The 21870-nt window shown below is 35.8% G+C and overlaps 1 protein-coding gene across 5 annotated transcripts in view; it reads right to left on the bottom strand.

Annotated features, from left to right (window-relative positions):
- The window catches only part of RAP1GDS1 (Rap1 GTPase-GDP dissociation stimulator 1), a 181817-nt gene that overhangs the window by 56227 nt on the left and 103720 nt on the right, over positions 1-21870 (bottom strand). For 4 of the 5 annotated variants that reach the window (XM_010358639.2, XM_010358644.2, XM_030916306.1 and 1 more), the window contains exon 5: positions 5385-5531. The exons of the other annotated variant lie outside the window; for it this stretch is intronic. In XM_010358639.2, the coding sequence (XP_010356941.1) occupies positions 5385-5531 (147 nt within the window). The remainder of the gene's footprint in view (positions 1-5384; positions 5532-21870) is intronic. 5 annotated transcript variants of the gene reach the window in all.

Raw genomic sequence — 21870 nt, 5'->3', positions numbered from 1 at the left:
AAGAGGCACCAGAATAACTAACTGCTCTACTCCTTAGTGAAACAATTTGTTTAAAATAACACTTGTGGTAGAACTTTATGAAAGCAACCTGCTTCAGCAAACTGACTAGAAAGCTGTTGGACAAACAGCAAAAATTCAGAAATTTTTAAAAAAGAGAACAACAGTAAATAAAGAACAACATCAGTATAATAAAGAAAAAATAAAAAAGCCTAAGTACTTTTCAGCTGTCCAGTAAGTCTTCAACACACTTCATTTAACTCACTGGAGTATAAAGTGACAAACTGGGCTTCAAAAGATGTGAACTTAAATGTATGTCTCCCATGTCTTCATAAATAGAGGGAAAAAAAACCCCCAGAAACTACATGTAAGGTAGTATGATGGAAAATTAGTCTCATTAAGAAAAAAAGACAGTATCAGAACAAGGATCTCTGAGAGAGTAAAACTTTAAAAAAGATACAAAAGAATAAACTGCAAATATACAATTTTACCTTTTAAATTTTGTTTTGTTCTTTTTCCTTAGAGTAAGGCAAAAATATTTTACTATTTAGGAAATATATACATTATTAATTAGCTTGTAACCATAGTAAGTAAACTTTAAAAATAGTTCTTCCCTCATGTGAAGCCAATCATTTTTCTAAACATCTAACATCTAGGAAATGCTCTTTTTCACCTGTAATAAAGCATTGTAATACTGAAACATAAGGATAAACATGCAGCTCAGGCCAACAAGCTTTTTAGTTTTTAATCACGAACTAAGAAATTGTTGCTATTGACTGAAATGAAAGTAGCAGCTAAGGTTAATTACACATTAAACCATCTTTAATATGGGGAGAAGAAATACAGGCCTTTTTTAAACAAGTGAATTTAAATAATGAGCCTAATATTTAAATTCAATTGTCATGCTTCAATAATATACCACAGGTGTTACATTTCCTAAATTACATACATGGCCTCCCTTCAACCATAGCTTAGTTATCATCAGCCTATGCAGCAAATAAATATAAGAATTACCAAGCAGGTATCTCAGAGAGATTTCAGCAACTACAAAAAAAGAGAAATTAGTTTTTCAATAACAAGGAGTAATTCAAATATTAGAAAAATCGGCTCTATTTGTAGAAATCATATATACACATATCATACCTGTATATATAAAAATAGGTCAGATGAAGAAGCCATAGACTGCATATGTTAATAATTTTAGAAGATATTTTTTCCTTTCCTGATGGCATCTTTCAGTTGCCTCTACTTTTCTCTCTTATGGCATAGCTTATGTAAAATAATTAACTTTAGTGTTTAATGCTTATCGTTTACCACTTTCTTTAGAGTTATAACAGAATTTTCCTTCTCTCTGTGTCTCTAGCACAACTAGACTAAGAGAAAGAGTTAAACCCTCAATTACACTTTCCATGAGCTATTTATTGATTAATTACGTCTACTTACAACAATGGTGACTACCAATAGATTCCTCAACAAGGTGGTGTTTTGGTCTTTAGCACTTTGCTTTAGATCCCTGGTTTGTTTCTATTCAAAGGTGCAATTAATTCAAGTGTACATATGCAGACTCAACACGTTTGTGGATCACCTATGGGAAATTTTAAATTACAGATCTGGTACTTGTTACTACCAGTGTGTTTTCAATGCCCCTTTCTGCTGCCACCATGTACCATATGTAGATAAGGAACATCAACTAATATAGTGGGAAAGAGTTTGTAATGCTTCTAACTTACTTAATGAAGCAAATGCATTCCAATAACATGTTTCTCTTCCAAGTATTGAATTTGCTAATGAAAATTTTAGACAACAATAAGTATCCAGAAAAGTCAATCAATGAATATTTTCCAAACTCCTATGTGCTAAAACAGTGTTATATTTGAAAACAGCTGGATGACTGAACAAAATTTTCAGTCATTACTGTAATGTTTTGGCATTGGGTAACCAAAGCTAGGAAACAGATAAGTTAAGAAACTAATGAGGTTAAAATGCCTACAATTAAAGGTTTGAGTTCTTTGGTTTATACAATAACTAAAGTTGTAATGAAATGAAGGAAAAAAAATAGCAAGTTCAACACATTCCCTCAAACTGAATGTCAAATTGTCAACATGCTTTTCTATAGCCATAATTGTCAAATAGTCAGGCTATTTTCATGAGCCACAGAATCAAAGAGTGCTTTTTCGCCACGTGAAAAACATGTATAATTTTTTCCAAAATGGATGAATTTAAATGATTTTTACTAAACAAAGTTTTATTTGTGTTATTTAAATATTATTTTATTTATACAATATTATTGATACACATCGTTGGCTAAGCAATTATAACTTTTGCTATTCAGATTATTCTACACTTACCTGAGTATTAAGTTTTAACTGCTTCACCAACAGGGAAACAAAAGTATATATCTAGCTCATAGCTTGAAAGTGTAGAGTCTTGAGCTAGTTTAAAACTTTTGAAACTGATAAATTATGAATCATATACAGCTTTAGCAAATGGTACAAAAATGACTTTACTGAGAATTTTTATAACATATAATGACTTGCATGTGTTCAGGAAACTTGTTTTATTCCCTATTTAATGGCTTTAAAAAGTAGATATGCTCTGAGTTTTACTGTATGAACAGAAAGCATCTGAATCAAGACATTCTAAGTTTCAATTTTAGGACTAATAAATAATTTGAAAATATTCTCTTCAGAGAAACTGTGTTGGTGGATTTTTGTGAACACTCTCAGTACTTTTTTTTTATCAGCATATTTAAAACATTTTATATATACAGCTAAAGAACAATAACTTCCTAACTACAGATAAGGTTTAAGTTATTGTGTCCAAGGGCAGTTAGCTTTTCTGCTACAGCAAGAAAAAGCTACTTGTCACTCAAATATTTTACTCATAAATTAGCAGAGTGTTGTATACTGATGTTCTACACAGTAAATACATATAAAACGAAACTTCACTTATTAGTGCTAATAGAAAGTGTCTCCTGAGTTTCAAAAGACTGTTATTTTTTGTTTCAGGGACTTATCTAGGTACACATGATCAATACCAAACAATCTGAAGTCAGTAAAGATGATGTAACAGTTAAGTCTTCAAACATAAATTTTAAGGAAAAGAGAAAGCAAATAATGGACATAACAATAAAGATGCTTTAATAATTATGCCAAACAAACAAAAAGGATATAATTTCAGTGAAAGCACATTAGAAGAAAAAGAAATCACTTCACAAACTAAGACACTCATGACAGACAAAATGTAAAAAGGAAGTAGAGGAAAGATGATGATAGTTACAAGTTTCGCATTTGTTTCTTAAAAATACTCAAGATTATGTCTTTTTTATTCGATAAGTTTTAAAAGCTGCATTCAAACTGCAGCTTTTGAAATAATGGAAGAAAAAGACCATTTGTCCAATAATATTCAGAGAAAAGTTAATATAGCTTTCTGAAATCTCTAAGTCATTTCTTGGGAATGCCTGAGCTCTAGAAAAAAGCCTACTCTTTAAAAAACACATATATATTATACAGTTAGACTGTGCACTCCACATGCTGTTAATCATAACACTTCTCTACACACTGGGATACACTATAATAGGGACTCAATCACTGCTTTGGATTGGAAATAGTGATGCATTTGAAGACCAGCCATCTGATATATTAATACTTCTATACAGATTTTTTTTAACAGCTTCCTCAAAGAACTAACGGCTAGTTTAGATGCATAACAAGACTAATTCTACTACTTCCAAAACTGGAATAACTTCATAAAATTTCTTTCATTTATATTTCTAAAACCTTTTCCCATTTAGCATTCTTCCTACTTTCTCAAATGTCCAAGCCCAAATGTAGTTAAAAGCAAAGGAAACAATATGAAAATCTGACCAATGATTTCTTAATGCAATTCAGATACCTGTGTATTATGGTTAAATTTCAATTATTTAGGAAATATGTATGTATTTTGTAGATTTCTCAGGCTCTGTCGTTTCTGTTTCTCATGTTTATATTTAGGGCATTTGCTCTTCAAAATTGATTCCACCAGAAGACAGGAAAACTAGATGTAACTGATCCTATGAAGACTACCATTTATTATTAGCTCAAGTTTAATAGGTAAGCCATTTGATCAATAAAAACGCTATTATCCTAATTCAAAGACTTAAAACTGAAAGCCCTTGGACAGGATGAGACCTGAAGATACTTTCTGTTTAGCTTCTATAGTATTAAAAATATGCAATCCAACATTTAAAACTCACATGTAACAAGCTAGATATTTCAGCTTTCTCCCCCACCTCCCATCCCCAAAATAAAAAGATTGGGCAGTATTTGGCCAAATCGTCATACAGAAACAACTGGCTAGAGAAGAGTGGTGGTTTTCCCCTTTCAATACGACAAGGGCTCTTCAATTTACCACAGTCCCTACCATTCACTGTTGTCACTAACATCAAGGGCCAAATGTCAGTAGCCATTTATTGTCAAGGTTTATCTTTTTTTTTAATTATTGAGAATATTTCTTTGGACCCACAACTATCAAATGTGGAAAAAAAAATATGGCAAAAGGGCCATGTGTTTCTAGAACACATGAAAGTAAAGAATAATACTGCATGTCTAATATACAAATAAAATACGTCTCTGCCAAAATATAACAACTTAAAACGCCATTATGAAACAAACCACAGAAAGACCTTATTTGCGTTACATACCAGGAACATAACAAAATTAGAATGTCTGATCCACACAGTGATTCATATAAGATGATAAACAAACAAATGGATATTCTGTGACACCAATGTATTGGTAAGTCTTAATATCACAGATTTATATTCATTTAATTAACCATATAGGTTGTCTGAAAATTATTGACATGTCGCTTTTTGCTAGGGTCTAAAAATGTTTTACAGAGAAAAGAAACTGCTGTTTACAATAATTTATTAAATTTCTAAAATGAGATCTCTGCAATTGCTCTGAACTTATTTCTAAAGCCAGATTTTATTCGAGTTTTAAAAAATTATTCAAAGTAAACCTAGCATCTAGATAAAATAATTTTACTTTTGCAAACAGTGTTCATATTTTAAAGCTACTGGTATATATATAATGAACAAAACTATTTTAATATTGTTTATTTTTAAAATGTTCATAGTAAGAATGCTTAAATCATACTATATGGCTGTGGAGTTTTTGTTTTTGATAATGATCAACACTGGCAGCCCTTCAAAAATTAGTCCCAGTTAGTAAATTAACCATTTTACATTTTTGAAACATGAAATTTAATGTTGGCTAATTATTAATTTTATATGCCACTTATGAATAATTTGTTCATGATTTTTCAAATATTTTTGTTTTGCACTATAGTAAAGATAATTTTTAATTTTTCCCCCAGAGATAAAGCAAGTTTTCAGTTTTGTTTACCATTCTCATTGCTATAGTTCATCAGCATGCCACAAAAGACAGTCAAGAGCTTCTCATTGTCGGGATCTGTTAAACTGCACAGTGACCTTAAATGGTCAATTACAATCTGTGCACCACCTGCTTGGTCAACTGCACTTCTGCCCTCATCTGTAAAACAAAGAGTTAAATTAAAAATAAAAGAAAAAAGAAATGTACCTTACAATTTCAAATACAAAACATAACAGTTATTCTTTATTTTGTGAATAAATAGAAAATAAACCTAGGCAGGACATTAAATATGTCTTTTCAGAAAAAACAAAACAAAACAAATAAACATGGAAATGGGGGTGGGATGGGGAAAAGAGACAATCACTTTTTAGGCAAAATAAGATTATTCTCATTGGCATCATACAGGAGCTAACAGAACTTCCCTGTGTCCTAGAAGTTTATGATGTGAAAACTTTCACTCCTTCTTTCACAAATGACAATACTGTGTAAGAGAAAAAAATAGAAACTAAGTGATATTCTATTGGTATAAGTTTTTGTCCTTCAGGCTGAAAAATCACTAAACACAACTTTTTATCATTGGTTTTCAAAATCAGCTATTATCGAAGAAAACCATATAGGAACATATTATGTGTTTGATAATAGCTATTATTAAAGAAAACCATATGGTATAATTCTAAATCATAATATGTAATTCCTGAATATCAGTACTGTGGTCTTTGTTAATGGCATTTCCTATAGTCCAGGAGCATGTTTCCTTTTTCATTCTTGATTTGTTTCTTTTTTCCTTATTCCCTCTCTTCTAGGGCACACCAATATAATTCAACATTACAAAAAGTGGTCAAGTGATGGTGAAACATAACTTCCATTATGTGTCCATCTACACTGTATAAAACAGATGTCACTTAACTGTTGGAACATATAAATAGCTTTAGACTACTTTCTAACTTTTGAATATAAGAATGAAAAGAAATTAAAAGAATATGTGTCATTCTAAATGACACCTTATATAAAATATAAACGCCCTCTAGAAGAGGTCCAAGGGAAATGTGTGAGCCATCAATGTGAGCCACATGTGTAATTTAAATTTACTAATAGCCACATAAAAAATAACAGGTGAAAAATTAATTTTAGTAATATTTTATTCAATTCAATATATAGCACTCTGACATGCAAATCAATAAATTAACAAAACATTCTGTATTATCATCTTCACAATATAGCTTCAAAATCCAAGTGTTTGTTTTCTACCCTTACAGTTACATCTCAACTCAGACTAGCCACATTTAAACTGCTCAGTAGCTAAATTTGGCTAGTAGCTACCACGTGGACTGTACTGTTCAGCTACAGAAGTGTAGAACAAAGATCAGCAAAAGAAGTGACTCACAAAGGAATTACAGCTATGAAGTTAGTTACAATTTGAAAGATTTTCATTTTCTAAATATAAGAACTGAAACTAGGTCATATCTTTATTACTGTTGCTGAATCATATTAGATGATACAACTTAAAATATGTAATTTCTTATGGTATATACACACACACACACAAATTATATAGTAAGACCTCAGAAATACTATGTTCATAATTTTGAAAAATTTTGAGGAAATCCACACTAAAATGAAACAAAACAGTTTTATCCACTTAGTTTTATCGTATTGTTATAAAGACGGAAAACAGGACCATGTGCTAATCAGCTCATCAGATCACAGAAAATTCCTATACTGCCAGAGTAACTAGCTAGAGGAACCAGCCAAGAACACTGGTCAAATCTCAGAAATCTAATTTCCAAATTTTTGTTTTCCATAACATAGATGTAAATTATTTAAATTACTGGGCAATTTCAATGTGGATGATGTCTCAGAAAACTGAACATTAGGATTACAAATTTAAATGTTCAGACTTTCAATAATGTGAAGGTATAGTACATCCCATCCCTAAATTGCAAAGCTCGAATTTTTTTTATTCTAATTCCTGAGTAAACTGGGCTTTTGAAATATAAATTATGTATGCTTAGGACTTAGAAGAAGACATCTTAGAGAATAGCTAAACTAAGCCTTGTATTCATATACTAGAAATTTCATATACCAGGAAACTGGGGCTTAGAAACTACGTGGCACCTATTTGCAATGAACTGTGAATGAAAGCTGGCTTCCTATCCAGATTAAGCTAGTAAATGTTCAAAAATTCAATAAATTAAAATACAAACTTATTCAACAAATTTGATGCAATAAAAATACAATACAATTCAAAGCAAATTACCTATTTGTGTTTCAGAGTCACAGTGCTTTTCATCTCTTCCTTCCATTCCACCCCCCTCCTCCGAATTGTCTATAACATAGCTTTTTAACTCATGTGTTATTGAGAATTGTTTGCAAGGCATAAACTCTTTAGTATCTCTATACTAAAAATTATGTTATTACCAAATATGAGAAGAAAAGCAAAGCATGTATTACAATAATAGTGATCTGGGTTCAAAAAATATTAACCACCACTATAGGAATGATTATACAGCTTTTTTCTTTCTTTGGACAAATCAGTCTGAGAAACAAAGTAAAAGCATTTTATTAAAATATTTAATAGGATTTAAAGATTCAAAGGAATAAATGATAATATTGTGTTCCTTTAGCAAAACCAGTGACATAAGTCATCTTTAGAAGTATCTTACAACTCACTTTTTCCAGTAGTATTCAGATAACAAATCATTTTTAAATACAACAGCTATTATTGCACAAGTCCATATAAATTGGTTTTCCATAGTTAACTCTATACTTCATGTTACATTATCAAGAGTATTGTTCACTTAAAAATAATTTTCAAAAGGTTCCTTATCCTAAACTTGTGTATCACTAAGTGTAAGCTCATCTTTCACTCTTCTCGTAACAGCTAACCTATGAAGCATCCTGAGCTGTCACTTATAAAAATATAATTTACATCTCAATTTTCCTCATTTAACTATGAAGCATCCAACCACTGGAAAAAGTGCAGCCTACTCTTTAAAGTCCTATTAAATCCTTTAATGATGATCTTTCACACAAAGTAGTTCCCAGCACCAGTGTGATCATTCTTTACATTAGGTAAGAGCAGGGCTTTAAATCTAAAGAGTTACTGCACTTCCATTACCCTTCTGTAATCAAAAGCAAGCAGCAATAAAATCTGTGTCATGGTTATCACGTCTCACAAATGAGAAAAAAAAATGTTACCACGTTAAACACTATTACCAGGTACACCAAGGGTGAGGAAAAGACCTAAAATACAACCACTGAATCTAACTATTGTGGCATGTCTTACAGTGTATCCTAACTGGATTTTACTACGTTTCCTCCTTGTGGACAGTAAATGCCTAGTATATAGTAGGTACTCAATAATTTTTTAATGAATGGGGCTTTTGACAGATATTGATAAATTACTATTCACCTTGAGGATGGATTGTGAGACTGACACACACATATACATGCAGAGAGAAGAATTTGCTTAAAGAAATGGTGATGATTAAATATTAGCATTCTGAATTGCAACTTAGGAAGTCTAAGTCTAGTTCAATGTTCCCTCATTGCACACACTTTTTTTCTTTCTGAGATGGAGTCTTGCTCTGTCGCCAGGCTGGAGTGCAGTAGCACGATCTCGGCTCACTGCAACCTCCGCCTCCGGGGTTCAAGTGATTCTCCTGCCTCAGCCTCCCAAGTAGCTGGGACTACAGGCACGCACCACAATACCCAGCTAATTTTTGTATTTTTAGTAGAGATAGGGTTTCACCATGTTGGCCAGGATGGTCTCAATTTCTTGACCTTGTGATCTGCCTGCCTCCACCTGCCAAAGTGCTGGGATTACAGGTGTGAGCCACTGCGCCCGGCCTACACACTTTTTTAAAAAAAAAGGTATATTACTTATGCCATTAAGTCAAGCAAGGTAACAGCACTTTCTTAGCATTAATTGAGAATCTATCTTTAAAGATTCACTTGTAAAAACTTGTTGGTACATTTTCCAACAAATCTTTTCAGAGTGTTTGTAACTTAAATATTAAGACCAACTTATATCACACAATAGCTGTCTAAAATGTACACTAAGCAGAGAGAATTTGATTCATAAGATCTATTTCATATATAATCGGTTCGGGGCTTAAAGTGGCACAGTACAGTAACAATTTTCATATCCGTATCAAAACTCATGGAGAGTCACAAATCCATTCACAGAGTGAAAGAAATTTCTAAAACTTATAAAGAATACACTTTAAATAACAATATTTCGAAGCACAACAAAAAATGTTGGGAAGATGGCAGATAGGAGGCAGGACTAGCTTGCAGCTCCCAATCAGACATGGAGACTCACAACACAAACTTTTGCTCCAAGAACTACTGCAGGAACATACCAGAAAAGCTGAGAGACCCTTTGAAGGAACTGGATCATCACTGCAGACTATCTGAAATGCTGAAAAACTGTGAGTATGCTTGCCTTCTCAACATGGAGGCTCATGGGCTTGGGTAAGTTCTCAGCTCTGGCCATCAGCTGCCTGGAAAAAGACTCAGTGCTGTTGGGGGATGGTGGGAGTCAGACCAGCCTTTAGGACTGTGGGCTGTATGGGAGCTGGATCAGGCCCATGACTGCCAGTTTTCTCCAACTTCCGTGGCAACCTGTATGGTTCAGCAGAGGCAGTCATAATCCACCTGGAGATACAACTTCATTGGGCTGGGAACCACACCCCCATCCCCCACAGCAGCCGCAGCAAGCCCCACCCAAGGAGAGGCTGAGCTCAGACACACCTATCCCTGACTCCCACCTGTGGTCTTTCTCTACCCACTCTGGGAGCTGAAGACAAAGGTCATAATCTTAGGAGCTCTATGGCTCTGCCCACTGCCCAAGAAACCATACTTAACCAGGTGTCCCTAAAGCAAGTTTGCATCCTCCCTAAAGGACCACAGTTGATGTGCTCTTAAAAGTGCCACCTCCTGGCTGGAGGCCAACCAACACAAAACCAGCACACTAAACAAAAACCCAACTGAGGACTCTCACTGAGTCCACTTCACACCCCTGCTATCAGAGCAGGTGCTGGTATCCATGGCTGCAAGACCTGAAGATGAATCACATCATAAAATCACACAGTTTGCAGACACTCCCCAGTGCCACCCAGGAGCTGAGTAGCTCTACTGGGTGGCTAGACTCAGAAGAGCAAAAACAATCACTACGGTTCAGCTCTCAGGAAGCCCCATTCCTAGGGGAAGGAGGAGAACACCACATCAAGGGACCACACCATGGGACAAAAGTATCTGTACAGTAGCCCTTGAATCCCAGCTCTTCCCTCCAGGCAGGAGAATCACTTGAATCATTTGACATAGTCTACCCAAATGAGATGGAACTAGAAAAACGGTTCTGGTAATATGACAAAACAAGGTTCTATAACACATGCAAAAGATCATACCAGCTCATCAGCAATGGATCCAAACCAAGATGAAGTCTCCGAATTGCCAGAAGAATTCAGAAGGTCAATTATTAAGCTGAAATCAAGGAGGCACCAGATAAAAATGAAGTCTAACTTAAAAGAATCAAAAACATGATACAGGATATGAAAGCGTTAGTAGTGAAATAGCATAATTAAAAATATAATCACAACTTCTGGAAGTCAAGGACTCACTGAGGGAAATGCAAACTGCACTGGAAAGTATCAACAATAGAATCGAACAAGCCGAAGAACTTCAGAGCTTGAAGACAGGCTTTTGTGTTAGACCGATCCAAAGACAAAGAAAAAAGAATTAAAAATGAATGAAGCCTCCAAGAAGTTTGGGACTATGTTCAATGTCCAACCCTAAAAATAATTGGTGTTCCCAAGGAAGAAGAGAAATCTAAAAGTTTGGAAAATGTATTTGAGGGAATAATTAAGGAAAACTCTCCCAGTCTTGCTAGAGATCTAGACAATCAAATACAAGAAGCTCAAAGAACACCTGGGAAATTTATCGCAAAAACATCACTGCATAGGCACACAGTCATCAGGTTATCTAGTCAAGATGAAGGAAAGAATCTTAAGAGCTGTGAGGCAAAAGCATCAGGTAACCTATAAAGGAAAACCTATCATCTTAGCAGCAGAAACCCTACAAGATTGGGGTTCTATCTTCAGCCTCCTTAAAACAATTATCAGCCAAGAATTTTGTATCCGGTGAAACTAAGCTTCATAAATGAAGGAAAGACACAGTCTTTTTCAGACAAATGCTGAGAGAATTTGCCACTACCAAGCCAACACTCATGAACTGCTAAAAGGAGCCCTAAGTCTTGAAACAAATACTCAAAATATACCAACAGAACTTCCTTAGAGCGTAACTCTTATAGGACCTATATAACAACATCACAATGCAAAAAAAAAAAAAAAAAAAAAAAAAAGAAAAAAAGGTATTCGGGCAATAAACAGCACAATGAATAGAATAGTACCTCACATCTCAATACTAACATTCAATGTAAATGACCTAAATGCTTCACTTAAAACATACAGACTGGCAGAATGAGTAAGAATTCACCAACCAAGTTTCTGCTGTCTTCAGGAGATTTACCTAATACATAAGGACTCATATAAACTTAAAGGGGTAGGAAAAGATATTCCATGCAAATGGACACCAAAAGTGGGCAGGAATAGTTATTCTTATATCACACAAAACAAACTTTAAAGCAAGAGCAGTTAAAGACAAAAAAAGGACATTATATAATAAAAGGACTAGTCCAGCAGGAAAAATCACAATCCTAAATATATATGCACCTAACACTGGTGCTCCAAGATTCATGAAACAATTACCACTAGACCTAAAAAAGGAGATAGACAGCAACACAATAATAGTGGGGGATTGGACTTCAATACATCACTGACAGCACTAGACGGGTCATCAAGACAAAGTCAACAAAGAAACAATGGACTTAAACTACTGTACATCAAATGAACTTAATATTTTATACAACCTTCTACCCAACAACTGCAGAATATACATTCTATTCATCAATACATGGAACATTCTCCAAGACAGACCATATGATAGGCCACAAAACAAGTCACAGTAAATTTAAGAAAACTGAAATTATATCAAGGACTCTCTCAGACCACAGTGAAATAAAACTGGAAATCAATTCCAAAAAGAACCTTCAAAACCATGCAAATACATGGATATTAAATAACCTGCTCCTGAATGACCACTGGGTCAACAATGAAATCAAGATAGAAATTTAAAAATTCTTTGAACTGAACGATAATAGTGACACAACCTATTAAAACTTCAGAGATATAGCAAAAGTGGTGCTAAGAGGAAAGTTCATACATTAAATGCTTACATCAAAAAGTCTGAAACAGCACAAATAGAAAATATAAGGTCACATCTCACAGAACTGGAGAAACAAGAACAAACCAAACCCAAACCCAGCAGAGAAATAACCAATATCAGAGCAGAACTAAATGAAACAACAAAAAATACAAAAGATAAATGAAACAATAAGCTGGTTCTTTGAAAAGATAAATAAAATGGATAGACTACTAGTGAGGTTAACGAAGAAAACAAGCTCAATTAGAAATGAAATGAGATATTACAATTGATACCACAGAAATACAATAGATCATTCGAGGCTATTATGAACACCTTTATGCATATGAACTAGAAGACCTAGAGCAGATGGGTAAGTTCCTGGAAATACACAACCCTCCTAGATTAAACCAGGAAGATACAGAATCCCTGAACAGACCAAAACCAAAAAGTGAGATTGAAATGGTAATTTAAAAATTGCCAGCAAAAATAGTCCAGGACCAGACAGATTCACAGCTGAATTCTACCAGATATTCAAAGGAGAACTGGTACCAATCCTACCGATATTATTCCAAAAGAAAGAGAAAGAAGGAATCCTCCCTAAATCATTCTCTGAAGCCAGTATCACTCTATTACCAAAACCAGAGAAGAACATAACAAAAAAAAAAACCCAAAAACCAAAAAACAAAAAACTACAGTCTAATATCCCTGATGAACATAGATGCAAAAATCCTCAACAAAACACTAGGAAACTGAATCCAACAGCATTATAAAAAGATAATCCACCATGATCAAATGGGTTCTATACCAGTGACACAGGGATGGTTTAACATACGCACATCAGGTCGGTCGCGGTGGCTCACGCCTGTAATCCCAGCACTTGGGGAGGCTGAGGTGGGCAGATCACCCGAGATCAGGAGTTTGAGACCAGCCTGGCCCACATGATGAAAGCCTGTCTCTACTAAAAATACAAAAAGTTACAGGCATGGTGGCACATACCTGTAGTCCCAGCTACTTGGAAAGCCAAGGCAGAATCGCTTGAACCTCAGAGGTGGAGGTTGTAGTGAGCCAAGATGGCGGCACTGCACTCCAGGCTGGGTGACAAGAGTGAGACTCTGTCTCAAAAAAAAACCATACACACATCAATAATACATATACAGAATGTTTAAAATACACAGATTTTGTTTTAAAAAAAATCACATGATCATCTCAATAGACTCAGAAAAAGCATTTGAAAAAATTCAGCATCCCTTTCTCATTAAAATCCTCAGCCAAATTGGCATACAAAGGACATCCCTTAAGGTAATAAAAAGCCATCTACTACAAACCCACGGCCAATATTGTACTGGATGAGGAAAAGTTGAAAGTACTCCCCCTGAGAACTGGAACACGACAAGGATGCCCACTTTCACCACTTCTATTCAATATAGTACTGGAAGTCCTAGCCAGAGCAATCAGCCAAGAGGAAAAAATAAAGGGCATCCAAATCTAGTAAAGAGGGAGTCAAACTGTCACTGTTTGCTGATGATATGATTGCATATCTAGAAAACTCTAAAGACTCATCTAGAAAGCTCCTAGAACTGATATATGAATTCAGCAACGTTTCAGGATACAAAATTAATGTACACAAATTAGTAGCTCTCCTATGCACCAAGAGTGACTAAGCTGATATTCAACCCCTTTCATAATACCTGCAAAAAATAAGATACTCAGGAATATGCCTAACCAAGGATGTAAAAGACCTCAACAAGGAACACTATAAAACACTTCAGGAAGAAATCATAGATAACACAAACAAATGGAAACACATCCATGTTCATGAATGGGCAGAATCAACGTAGTGAAAATGACCATATTGCCAAAAGTAATCTACAGATTCAATGCAATTTCCATCAAAATACCATCATCATTCTTCATAGAATTAGAAAAAGCAATCCTAAAATTCATATGGAACCAATAGAGAGCCTGCACAGCCAAAGCAAGACTAACAAAAAGAACAAATTTGGAGGCATCACATTACCTGACTTCAAACTATACTATGAGGCCACAGTCACCAAAACAGCGTGGTACTGGTATAAAAAGAAGTATACAGACCAATGGAACAGAATAGAGAACCCAGAAATAAACCCAAATACTTATAGCCAGCTGATCTTTGACAAAGCAAACAAAAACAAAGTGGAGAAAGGACACCCTACTCAACAAATGGTGCTGGGATAATTGGCAAGCCACATGTAGAAGAATAAAAGTGGATCCCCGGCCGGGCGCGGTGGCTCAAGCCTGTAATCCCAGCACTTTGGGAGGCCGAGGCGGGCGGATCACGAGGTCAGGAGATCGAGACCCTCCTGGCTAACACGGTGAAACCCCGTCTCTACTAAAAATACAAAAAACTAGCCGGGCGCGGTGGCGGGCGCCTGTAGTCCCAGCTACTCGGAGGCTGAGGCGGGAGAATGGCGGGAACCCGGGAGGCGGAGCTTGCAGTGAGCTGAGATCCGGCCACTGCACTGGAGCCTGGGCGACACAGCAAGACTCCGTCTCAAAAAAAAAAAAAAAAAAAAGTAGATCCCCATCTCTTACCTTATACAAAAATCAACTCAAGATGGATCAAAGACTTAAATCTAAGACCTGAAACCATAAAGATTCTACAAGACAACGTCAAAAAAACACTTCTAGACATTGGCTTAGGCAAAGACTTCATGACTAAGAACCCCAAAGCAACAAAAACAAAGGTAAATAGATGGGACTTAATTAAACAACAAAACTTCTGCACAGCAAGAGAAATAATCAGCAGAGTTAACAGACAACTCACAGAGTGGGAGAAAATCTTCACCATCTATATACCCACCAAAGGTCTAATATCCTAAATCTACAAAGAAATCAGTAAGAAAAAAACAATCCCATCAAAAAGTGAGCTAAGGACATGAATAGACAATTCTTAAAAGATATACAAATAGCCGAGAAGCATATGAAAAAAATGTTCAACATTACTAATGATCAGGAACATGCAAACCAAAACCACACTGTGATACCACCTCACTCCTAAATGAATGGCCAAAAAATTTTTTGAATTTTTTGATTCAAAAAATCAAAATAGATGTTGGTGTGAATGTGGTGAAATGAAAACACTTACAGTGTTGGTGGGAATGTAAACTAGTATAATCACTATGGAAAACAGTGTGGAGATTCCTTAAAGAGTAAAAGAAGACCTACCATTTGATCCAGCAATTCCACTGCGAGGTATCTACCCAGAGGAAAAGAAGTCATTATTCGAAAAAGATACTTGCATATGCATGTTTATAGCAGCACAATTTGCAACTGCAAAAATATAGATCCAGCCCAAATGCCTATCAATCAATGAGTAGCCAAAGAAAATGTGGTATATAGATATACACCATGGAATACTACTCAGCCATAAAAAGGAACTAAATAATGGCATTTGCAGCAACCTAGATGGAACTGGAGACTATTATCCTAAGTGATATAACTCAGGGATGGAAAACCAAACATTGTATGCTGTCACTCATGTGGGACCTAAGCTATGAAGATGCAAAGGCTTAAGAATGATACATTGGACTTTGGGGACTTGGGGGAAAGGGTGGGGCATGGTGAAGGATAAAAGACACATTTGGTACAGTGTACACTGTTCAGGTGATGTGTGCACCACAATCTCAGAAACTACCACTAAAGAACTTATTCATGTAACTGAACACCATCTATTCCCCAAAAACCTATTGAAATAAAAAAAAACATTAAATGAACAAATTATATAATCTTTTAACTTTGTAAAATTACAGTTTTTCCTTTTGACTCTACTGGTATGCCACTTTTTAGTCTCTAAGAACAAACAGTTTATTATGATAGATTTTGAACATGTATGATATATTCTGAACAAGGATTTTAAAGCAATGGGCAAGACAAATTAGATTCATTTTAAATGTAAGGACACAAATACTACTCTCAGTCTTTATAGTCAATATCAGTTGATTTTATAACTGAGGCTACAGTCCTACATTTTAAACTTCAGCCCACTGGTTCTCAGTGTACACTAGCCACACATTAGAAAATCTAGATGTCTTATAAAGCTAAATGAGAAATATTAATGAAAAATCCCAAAACTATCATATCACAAGTTAAGGAAATGACTAAATTATTTTTTACCAGAATTGTGTGTGAAGAATGTTCCAATTTAGTGACAAATGGGATAGAGTTTGTAAATTTCATATTAAAATGTGATTTTTAAAAACTGAGTTGCATCTTTAAGTTTATCTGAATTGAAAAGGAATCAAGTATCAAAAATATTTCTAATATGTTAGTGTATTCTTAGCCTGGCTTTTAACATTCTGTAGTTTAGTATCTTTTTCTGTAGGAGATGTTACTGATATGAGAGTAATGTTCTGGAGACACAGATGTCATTTCTACTTATTATGGGTTAAACTGTGTGCCCTCCCTCAATCTATGTTTAAGTTCTAATCCCTAGTACCTCAGCATGTGACCTTTTTTGGACACAGGGTCATTGTAGATGTAATTAGTTAAGTTGAGGTCCTACTGGAGTAGGGCAGATCTTTAATTCAATATGACTTGTGTCCTTATAAGAGGAGAGAGATGCACAGAGGAGAATGCCATGTGAAGACAGAGATAGGGATTACAGTTATGCTACCATAAGCCAAAGAACACCTGGGGCCACCAGAAGCTACAAAGAGGCAAAAATGTCCTCCTCCCCTATAGGTTTCAGAGGGAGGCATGCCCTGGTGAGCATCTTAATTTCAGACTTATAACCTCTGGAACTGTGGAACAATAAACTTCTCTTATTTTAAGCCACCTAGTTTGTGGTACTTTGTTACAGCAGCCCTAGGAAACTAATACACCACTTCATATAATACAATATAATACAACATTGTGAAATATTTATGTTTCTTTTTTTTTAATTGGGTATTGTTTAGAAATGGGATTTTGCTCTACAGGCTAATTGTAATAGTAATGTTCCTTGTTAACAACAATTTACCACTGGGAGAGGAGCAAGAGCATTGAAAAAGCCCACAGTTGTGCGGGAATGGGTCCAAGCCTGAAGGCAAAGCAAGAACACTAAGGAAAGTCCTCCAGCACCCATACTCTAAGCATAAAGTAAGAACAGCGAACTATTAAAGGAATCTGAAGAACATACTGCACTGAAGTAAGGTGAGCAACAGCAAAATGTGAACCTAGTTCAACTCCCAACTACACTGGCCTGACCTTTACTGTATGCGAACACCCTAAAATAAAAGGAAGTGTGCTCAATTCCAGAGATTAAATACTGTTAATCTGTTTTCCTACAATAATATCCACCTGCAATCAAAAGTTGAGATGCATTTTAAGAAAAAAATAGCTCACTGTCAAAAGATGAAACCAACAAAACTCACAGGTTGCCAGATGTTGAAACTATCATACAGGGACTTTAAAGTAACTGTGATGACTATATTACAGGATCTAGTGGAAAAAGTGAATAATATCCATGAACAGATGTGAAAATTTGGAGAAAAATGGAGACTATAGGAAAGTTAAATGGAAATGCTAGAAAGGAGCAACACAAAGAATTATTTCAACAGGTTGAATAGCAGACTCAAGAAAACCAAGAAAAGACTCAGTGAACTCATAGATTAATAGAAATTACACAAACTAAAACATGAACAAACTAAACAAGTAGGAGTGGGGTAACCCAGAGCACCCAAGAGCTGAAGGAAAGAAAACAGCAAATGGTCTACCCTAAGCATATAGTAGTCAGTAGTCTCCCTTCATCCATGGTTTGACTTTCTGCAGTTTCAGTTACCCATGGTCAATGCTAGCACGAAAATAATAAAAAAATTCCAGAAATAAAAAAATAAAATTTTAAACTGCATGCTGTTCTGAGTAACAAGAAATCTAACACCATCCCATTCAAATCATGAACTCTCCCTTTGCCCAGTGTATTCATGCTGGATACAATACCTGCCCATTAGTCACTTAAGTAATTGTCAGATCAGCTGTCATGGTATCGCAGTGCTTGTGTTCAAGTAACCTTTCTTTTACTTAATGGCCTCAAAGTGTAAGAGCAGTGATGCTGACATATGGTTATAACTGTTCTATTAGTTATTGTATTAATCACTTTCCATGCCTAATTCATGGTTTAACTTTATTACCGGTGTGAAAATATATTAAGAAAAGACATGACATATACAGGTTTGGTATTACCCTTGGTTTCAAGTGTTCACTGAGGTTCTCAGAATGTATCCCTTGTGGATAAAGGGGAACTACTGTACCTGGAATTTCAGAGAATGAAGTGCTAGAGAACAGGGTAGAAAAAATATTTTAAGAGTTAATGACTGAAAATTTTTCCAAAAATGAAAGACATCATGCTACAAATCTATTAAGACTTAGAGAACTCCAAGCAAAGCAAAGCAAAGCAACTAAACACACCTAGACCTATCATAGTCAGCTGCTGAAAACAAATGAGGGAAAAAGGGTGGGAGGGAGAGAGGCGGGGAGAGAGAGAGAATCTCTTAAAGGCAGCCAGAAGGGGGAAAAAAAAGAAGAGAAAAAATAAGAAATAAAGCAGACTTCTCATCAAAAACTATGCAAGCTAAAAGACAATGAAATAACATCTTTAAAGTCCAACCTAGAATTCTACACCCAGTGAAAATATCTGCCAATAAGTAGGGTTAAGTAAAATTGCTTCAAGCAAACAGAAGAGATAATTCATTGCAATAAACCTGTTATGCAAAAAACGTTAGTAGAAGTTTTTCAGTTAGAGGTATACTAGACAAAAATTTGGATCCACCCAAAGAATGTAGTGCACTGAAAATGATAAAAGTATGCTAACAGAAGACAGTTTTTCTCCTATTTTTAGAAGATAATTGACTCTCTAAAGTAAAAACAGGCCAGGTACAGTGGCTTAAGCCTATAATCTCAGCACTTTGGGAGGCCAAGGCAGGAAGATCTCTTGAGGCCAGGAGGTTGAGATCAGCCTGGGCAACATAGTGAGAACCTGTCTCTACTCAAAAGGAAAAAAAGAAAAGGAAAAAAAGGAATTAGCTAGGCATTGTGGCATGCACTTGTAGTCCTAGCTACTCAGGAGGCTGAGGTGAGAGAATCACTTGAGCCCAGGAGTTCAAGGTTACAGTAAGCCATGACTGCACAACTACACACCAGCCTGGGCAACACAGCAAGACCATGAGTCAAATTTTTAAGTAAAAATGACATCAATGTATTTGGGATTTCTAACATATGTAAAAATGAAATAGAAGACAAAAGCATAAAAGATTGAAGGGAGGAAGTGGAAGTATACAGTAAGGTTATTAAACTAATATGACATAAAATTTGAAGATAAATTGTGATAAGCTAAGAATAAATATTGCAAGTCACAGGGCAACCACTAAAAACTTACAAAGAGGCAAAAGAAGCCAATAATGGGCTGGACACAGGAGCTCATGTCTGTAATCTCAGCACTTTGGCAGACCAAGGCAGGCAGATCATTTCAGGTCAGGAGTTTGAGGTCAGCCTGGCCAATATGGTGAAACCCCATCTCTATTAAAAATATAAAAATTAGCTGGGCATGGTGGTGTGCACCTACAGTTCCAGCTATTCAGGAGGCTTAGACAGGAGAATTACCTGAACCTAGGAGGTGGAGGTTGCAGTGAGTCAAGATCGCACCACAGCACACTAGCCTGGGTGGCAGAGCAAGACTCCACCTCAAAAACAAACAAAAACCACAAGAAACCAGTAATGGAGATAAATGTGAAGAATCCAAAAGACTTCGGACAGAGAGGGAAAGAGGAACAAAGAACAGTTCAGACTATCAGAAAAGAACTAGGTTCACAAATAAACCCACCTTTGTGGGAGGAAAAAAAGAAACAACTAGGAAGATGGTAGATTTCAAGCCAACCACAGAAAGATCACATTAAATACATATAATCTAAATGTCACTTAAAAGGGAGAGATGGTCAGATTGGGTAAAAAAGCAAGACCCAACCAGGCTGTCTATAATTAATCCACTTTAAGAATATTAAATAATAATAAAAAGAAAAGGTTGCTAAAAGATATATCATGCAAACACTGATCAAAGGAAAACTCATGTGTCTACACTGTCAGACACAGTAGACATCAGAACAAGTGGTATTGGCCAGGCATGGAGGCTCATACCTGTAATCCCAACACTTTGGGAGGCCAAGGTGGGAGTTTGAGACCAGCCTGGCCAACATAGTGAAAACTCATCTCCACTAAAAATACAAAAATTAGCCAGTCATGGTGGCGTGTGTCTATAATCCCAGCTACTCGGGAGGCTAAGGCATGAGAATCACTTGAACCTGGGAGGTGGAGGTTGCAGTGAGCTAAGATCGCACCACTGCACTCTAGCCTGGGCAACAGAGCAAAACTCCATCTAAAAAAATAAAAAATAAAAAATAAAAAATAAGCAGTATTATCAGGGATAAAGAGGGACATTACAAAACAACAAAAGGGTTAATTCAACAAGAAGATACAACAATCCTACACCTGTAATCCCAGGATTTGGGGAGGCTGAGGCAGGTGGATCATTTGAAGTCAGGAGTTCAAGACCAGCCTGGCCTGACATGATAAAACCCTGCCTCTACTAAAAATACAAAAAAAAAAAAAAAAAAAAATTAGCTGGGGATGGTGGTACATGCCTGTAATCCTAGCTACTCAAGAGGCTGAGGCAGGAGAATCACTTGAACCCGGGAGATGTAGCTTGCAGTGAGTCGAGATCCTGCTACTGCACTCCAGCCTGTGTGACACAGAGACTCCGTCTCAAAAAAAAAAAAAAAAAAAAAAGTATAACAATCCCAAATGATATATAAATGCCTATAAACAGAGCTTCAGAATATGTAAAACAAAAACTGATAAAACTAGGGATAAATCCACACATTCACAATAACAGAACAGATGCTTATTAAGTTTTAACTTAACCTTTGTGTCAGGTACAGTAGACACAAACAGCAATATAAGACCTTGTTTCAAAGAGTTTCTATTCCAATGAGGAAGACAGAGTAGTAAACAGAATAAAAGCTTCAATATGGCTGGGTGTGATGGCTCACTCCTGTAATCCCAGCACTTTGGGAGGCTGGGGTAGGTGGATCACCTGAGGTCTGGAGTTTGAGACCAGTCTGGCCAACATGGCAAAACCCCATCTCTACTAAAACTACAAAAATTAGACGGGCATGGTGGCATGCGCCTGTAGTCCCAGCTACCTGGGAGGCTGAGGGAGGAGAAT

This window comes from Rhinopithecus roxellana, chromosome 2 (assembly GCF_007565055.1).
Source record: "Rhinopithecus roxellana isolate Shanxi Qingling chromosome 2, ASM756505v1, whole genome shotgun sequence".
Lineage (NCBI taxonomy): Eukaryota > Metazoa > Chordata > Mammalia > Primates > Cercopithecidae > Rhinopithecus > Rhinopithecus roxellana.
The sequence above is the reverse complement of the archived record's forward strand: the minus strand, read 5'-3'. Positions and strand labels throughout refer to the sequence as shown.